The sequence below is a fragment of the Cololabis saira genome, chromosome 1, assembly GCF_033807715.1.
Source record: "Cololabis saira isolate AMF1-May2022 chromosome 1, fColSai1.1, whole genome shotgun sequence".
Classification (NCBI taxonomy): domain Eukaryota; kingdom Metazoa; phylum Chordata; class Actinopteri; order Beloniformes; family Belonidae; genus Cololabis; species Cololabis saira.
In genome coordinates, this window is record NC_084587.1 from 7990606 (window position 1) to 7996727 (window position 6122).

The window sequence follows — 6122 nt, forward strand, 5'->3', positions numbered from 1 at the left end:
ATTAAATGAAAAATTTAAATAAGAACGTCAACTATAGTTATCAGTAAATCATGAATATAAGGATCTAATCTGATCTAATCTTTTTGTAATTGCAGATCCCCCCACAATAAAATGCTGGTGAGGTGGAGGAGGACGGGGTTTTCTGTAACCTGCAGAGGAGCTGCAGCCCGGACCAGGAGGAACCAGGACATCCACAGATCCAGACCTGGAGGAAGACTCCAGCGGTCCGGAGAGGAAGCAGCAGGACGTAGAGGTGGACGTCTCATCCGTGGATCTCTCTCATGAGACGGGGAAGCTGGTGAACCAGGACCAAAACTCTCACCCGGAGGAGAGTCTGGTGAGTCGGGACTAATGAGGCTCATGTCGTCCTCCGGGGCAGCGCTCCACTCCGGTCTTTCAGGACCACACAAGTCCAACCACCCCCTCCTGGATGATGAGCCTCATCTCCTGCCCCACCAGGGTTGCAGGTTCCACCCCTATTTACGGTTCTCAAAGGGAACCATGTGGGCGTGCACTTGTTTAAAGTTCAGCATTGAGGTAGTTTGAACCCCTGCTCCGTTTATTACTTTATTATCAGTTTGGACCCAAGCTGGAGTGCGTTGCTGTTGGTCAGTAACATTTCAGTAATCATTAACTTTGTGCTCGTGTCTGGAAAATCAAACTCAGAAATACTTGAATCTTTAGTCAGCATTTTTGTTCAAAGGAGTTTCTTCTCGTCTCCGTGGTGCAAATAAAGAGCTGTTGGGATTTGCTGGAGTTTCTTTAAAGCGTGACGGTTTATTTCTCTCTCACACGTCAACAAACAACTATCAACAAGTCAGAGACAGAACAAACATCCGTCACCATTTCATGAACTTTGACCTCTGCAGCGTTAAACAAGAACCGAGCAAATCTCAGAAAGTCGGTGCGGTCAGATACGCTTTGCTGTTATTTCACCTTAAAAACGTCTTCACAAGAACATTTGGTTTGCTAATGAAGGAGGAAACCAGTGTGAATGCAGACATGACATCAGAGATGAAGAAGGTCTGGTGGGTCGTCTGAGTCCATGAAGTGGAAGAAAAAGAGTTGAAGAAAAGAGAAATACAACCTAGAAACACATTCAAACTAACAGTTAACAACAATTACAACAAAGCTCATTTCTATTTTTTTTATACAAACATAGAAGATGTTAATAACGTGAATATTTCTCAGGTGAAGCTACAAAAGAACGACTTGTACCTCCATAAGAGGAAATAACAACAAAACATCAACTTATCTACAAAAACGTCCCTCCATCCATCAGAGTTTGAGAAGTTCGTCTCTGAGAAGAAAAGAAAATCAATAAAAACTGAGATGAGAACATGAAGAGGAAACACGTCTACTTGAGTTTACAGAACTCAACTGATTCTCCAGGACTAAACTCGGAGTAAACCCAAACTCCAGCGTGTAGCGGCTGAGTGAAGGAGGTCTGGACTCTGTGGAGGAGGGTCATGGTTCCAGAGACGCTGTAGAAGGACAGAACACCTGCTCTGTGATTCAGGTAAACTCCTATTCTGGAGCTCTGAGGACCTGAGATGGAGGTTGTGATGTTGTTGTGAAAAAATTCATAACTGTCTGAGTAACAATATAGTGACCAAGATTTATCATTATATCCAAATCCACTTTCCTTCCACCCCCCTGATCTGCTGATATTCTTGTAAGAAACTGCTACATCAACTTCACCTGCTGTCTTCTCCACCTCCCAGTAATGACGTCCAGTCAGACTCTCTCTACTCAGGACCTGAAACATTCTAGTGAATCTGTCTGGATGACTAGAATAAGACTGATGTTCCTTCATTAAAGTCACCTTTCTGTTCTCCTCTGACAGTAACAGCTTTGTGTTTACTGTGTTTGGATCCAGAGTGATTTCACATGAATACTTCAAGAATCCAGCTCTGCTCGTTGGTTCTGGTTCTGGTTCTGGTTCTGACAGTAAAACATCCACTTCAGTGACGGCCAGTGAGACGTTTGTCCACATGTCTCTCAGGATGTCCTGTAGTTGACCTCTGACCTCTGACACAGCTGCTGTCACATCCTGAAAGTATCTGAGAGGACGGATGCTGATGCTGGAGGAGTGTGTGAGAGGACGGAATGGTGACAGTGAGGGGCAGCTGTGGAGGAACTGGTTGTGGTCCTCGGTGTCTGACAGCTGCTTCATCTCAGCGTCTCTCCTCTTCAGGTCAGTGATCTCCTGCTGCAGCTTCTCCTCCAGCTCTCCGACTCTCCTCACTTCAGTTTCCTGCTGGGATCTGATCTGCTGCTTCACATCAGAGCTTCTCTTCTGGAGGAGAGAGATCAGCTCAGTGAAGATCTCCTCACTGTCCTCCACTGTTTCATCAGCAGACTGATTGATGGCCTCCACCTCCTGCTGAAGCAGCTTCACATCTTTCTCTCTGACCTGGATCTCCTGCTGGATCTGTTGTCGACTCACCTCCATCTCTCTCTGCCTCTCAGTCCTTTCTGCTGCAGCTGAGACTGTGTCGTGGCCTTTATGTTCATCCACAGGGCAGAGATAACAGATACACTTCTGATCAGTACGACAGAACATCTTCATCACCTCACCGTGACGGGGGCAGATGTTGTCCTGCAGGTTCTTGGAGGGATCCACCAGCTTGTGTTTCTTGAATGTAGATGAATCATGATGAGGTCGAAGGTGTTTCTCGCAGTAAGAGGCCAGACAGACCAAACAGGACTTGATGGCTTTCAGTTTTCTTCCAGAGCAGACATCACAGGCCACATCTTCAGGTCCAGCATAGCAGTGATCAGCAGGAGCAGCTTGGAGTCCGGTCTTCTTGAGCTGCTCCACTAAAGCTGCTAACATGGTGTTTTTCACCAGCGCAGGCTTCGTGGTGAAAGTCTCTCTACACTGAGGACAGCTGGGGAGTTTCTTCTCTCCTTCATCCCAGTAGGATTTAATACAGTTCATACAGTAACTGTGTCCACAGGGAATAGCCACCGGATCCTTTAAAACCTCCAAACAGATGGAACAAGAAAAGGTTTCCTGGTCCAGCTGATCTCCTTTCTGCGCCATTTCACCTCTCGGTAACTGAGACTGAGAAAGTTTCACTTCCTCAAAGCTGAAACTTGTCTGAGCGCTGATCTACAAATCATGCGTCTGTGCAGAGAACGGAGGCTGTCAGCTCTCAGTGTTCAGCTCGTGTTGTTCAGACCCGTCTTCCAGCTGCAGATCTGCGGGGGAGGGAACCAGGAAACTGGTCCGATTGGATCTGCTGGTCTGAGAGCAGGAAGAAGAGGGAGGTTCTTCAGCACCAGAATCCAGGAAGAGGAACAACTCTGGATTTAACCCTTTTATATCAGACTCCAGTTTACAAGGAAACCTCTTTTTACCTCAACTTGTATTTAGTCACAAATAAAAACACAAAAATGTAACTTAGGTTTTCATTTTAGACACATGGATTATTTTATAGTTTATAATTCTTATGAATTTCACATGAACAGAAATTTCTACACAATTTTTACATGTTTGTTCAAAAGATGGAGGGGGGTCGGCACAGGCCTCTGAAAGTAAATACAGCTGTGTTTCAAAGTAAATGGTTGAATAAAAAGCAATAATTAAATGGAAGAGAGAAAGGAAAATGATACTGAATGAATTCAGGAGTGTTAATGATGCCCACTGTAAAAACCACTAATGACTGGTTAGCTGAGGAGTTGGCCCGCTACAGGGTGTCCAATAAGAAATTGAGCCAGAGATGTCAAGTCAGTACTTTTTGTGCAGTTTATTGTGAAGCTGGTACATGGTATGTGGTTCTGGAATAAAACAAACAGTTAAACATGTATATTAATTATACACCTCTGTATAATAACCCAATTAAAAATTTATATCTTAAATGAAATATAACTAAATGTAAGCTTGCAGCTTTAATTTATTTTGTTTTGAGTATTACTGGTACCAAATGAGTAAGTGAGCAAGTTCAGAGCTGTTATAGCCGGGAAAGTGAACTGAGTGTCCGAGGCGCCATTATCGTTGTGTGTAGAGCTAGTGTTAGCCGTGTCTCGGCTAGCTGGGAGGAGACCGCGTGTGTGTGAGGGAGCAAAAAATTGTGCGTGAGTTTCCTGAGTGAGTATGACCATTTCTTGACCGGGTAACAATATGAAAGCAATTGAACTGTTTTTGACGCTGACGCTCGCGTCGCATGCAGTGTGGACACGGTGTTACTCCTCTGCGCGAGGGTTTGAGGGAACTGCAGTTATTCGTGAGTACTGAGAAACACTTTCACAAGAATATATAAGCTCCAACTCAACAAGTGCGCCAATGATATGGTACCTTAACTGACTTGCAAAACCCCGGGTATTAATTTTTATTTTATTTTGATGAACTCAAGGGTCACCACGTTAAAGGTATTGTGACATGAAAAACACATTTTTCTTGATTTTTTGTGTTTTGTTGGGTGTCTTGACATCAATTACACCCAAAAAACAACAAACTTTTAACATTCAGTGTATTGTGTGCTTTCTGGGATTTTCCGCATAACTATGCAAAAACGGCGCATCTGGTTTGGTGGCGGGCCGTGACGTAAAGGGCCGCTAAATCACCGCCCCCTCCACCCAGCTCCCTGCCTCCTCTCCTCTCCAGCGCACCATAAAGGCTGATTTATGGTTCCGCGTTACACCGACGCAGAGCCTACGGCGTAGGGTTACGCGGCGATGCGCACCGTACGCTGAACCCTACGGCGTAGGCTCTGCGTCGATTTAACGCGGAACCATAAATGAGGCTTAACACGGAGCTGTTTAGAGCCTCTTTTGTTCTAATCACCGGAGGACAACTGCTAAGAAGACCCGCGGCCACTGACTGGACTTAAGATAAGGGGACACTGCTGCTTGCATGCCTTTATTTTTATGATTGTTTGCGGTGGACTACTTCGCCGTGCTGCTTTTCCGTGCATGCTTCGCCTGTCGCTCCCGGCTTAACTCTCCGACGCCGCTGTGAGCGTATGGCTGGGTTGGAGGAGGTTTGGAGGAGGAGCGGCGCAATGATTGACATGAAAGGGGGAAAAGGAAGCGTTTTTCACGGCGCAAAAAAACACTGTCATAAAAAGCCAGGAATGGAGTACTAGAGTGAAGTTTTTTTTGTTAGTGTTAAAAGCATGTTAAAAATGATGTCACAATACCTTTAAAGTAAAGGGTGATGGCCTATGTTTTTTTTTTCTTTTTGTGTAATAAAACACTTCTTCCTGTTGAAACGTGTATTTGCAGTCATAAATGTTTATTTGAATGTGGTGTTATCAGGGCTATAGTGTGTTAAAGGTACATGCATGGGAGTATTGTGGTTTATAATAACAATGACTAAGTTTACATGCAGTATAAAATTCGGGTTATTGCTAATATTCCGGTTACTGAAACATTCGGAAAAATGTGTTTCCATGCGTGAGCAAACAGGGTTATCCCTGTTTACACGGTAATGAATCATTTGGGATATCTCCATCAAACCAGCGACGCACAGAGAACGTCATGACGCAATTCCCGTCATTTCCGCTTCTTCTTCCTGTATCTAAATCCAAAACGACAACAATAACAGCAGCACGGCGGATAATCGGACCCGCTGGTACTGTTTTGTTTCTTGGCCCTGTAGTTCCCCTTTTTCAGCGTCTTCCAGCGGTGCTTGATCTGGTCTAGAGTTCATTCATGCGCAGAAAACAAATTCCCGTTCCTTTTGGTGGGGATATCCCGTTAGGCGTTTATATGACCAAATATTCGGGTTAGAAAAGGAGTAACCCAGGGGTCATTTTTGGGTTTTTAAAAAACGGAATATGAGCAAATTCTGGTTATTCAAAGGGGTTATTGGTGTTTACATGGCCGTGCAAAACCGGGTTATTGCTAATATTCCGGTTTTAAAAGGGTTATTGACTGCATGTAAACGCAGTCAGTGTAGCTATAAAATAAGCTAACCAGGCCTCTGCATCATAGTCAGAGTCATACGCTCTAGGTTTAAGTAAACCCAGTTAGACGTTAATATTTTCGTGGACTCCCTTCAATTCAGCTCCCATGCTGGAGGTGTCATCAGGTATAAGGGATTTTGCCATGACCAAGCTGTAATAAAATAGTTGGTTCGGAGGGCTACATATAATAATTGTAATAGTTGCTAC

At 44.4% G+C, this 6122-nt stretch overlaps 1 protein-coding gene across 2 annotated transcripts; it reads right to left on the bottom strand.

The window, feature by feature from the left end:
• Positions 1-836: 836 nt before the first annotated feature.
• On the bottom strand, positions 837-3086 carry LOC133450641 (tripartite motif-containing protein 16-like). Of its 2 annotated transcripts, none has more exons than XM_061729433.1 (2): positions 1382-3086; positions 837-1300 (listed from the first exon to the last, which is right to left on the bottom strand). In XM_061729433.1, the coding sequence occupies exons 1-2, from the start codon at positions 3047-3049 to the stop codon at positions 1256-1258; spliced, it is 1713 nt and encodes a 570-aa protein (XP_061585417.1). In that variant the 5' UTR covers positions 3050-3086; the 3' UTR covers positions 837-1255. The 2 variants fall into 2 exon arrangements, with proteins under 2 accessions (XP_061585417.1, XP_061585408.1); XM_061729424.1 differs by having other exon boundaries at positions 1826-3064.
• Positions 3087-6122: the final 3036 nt, after the last annotated feature.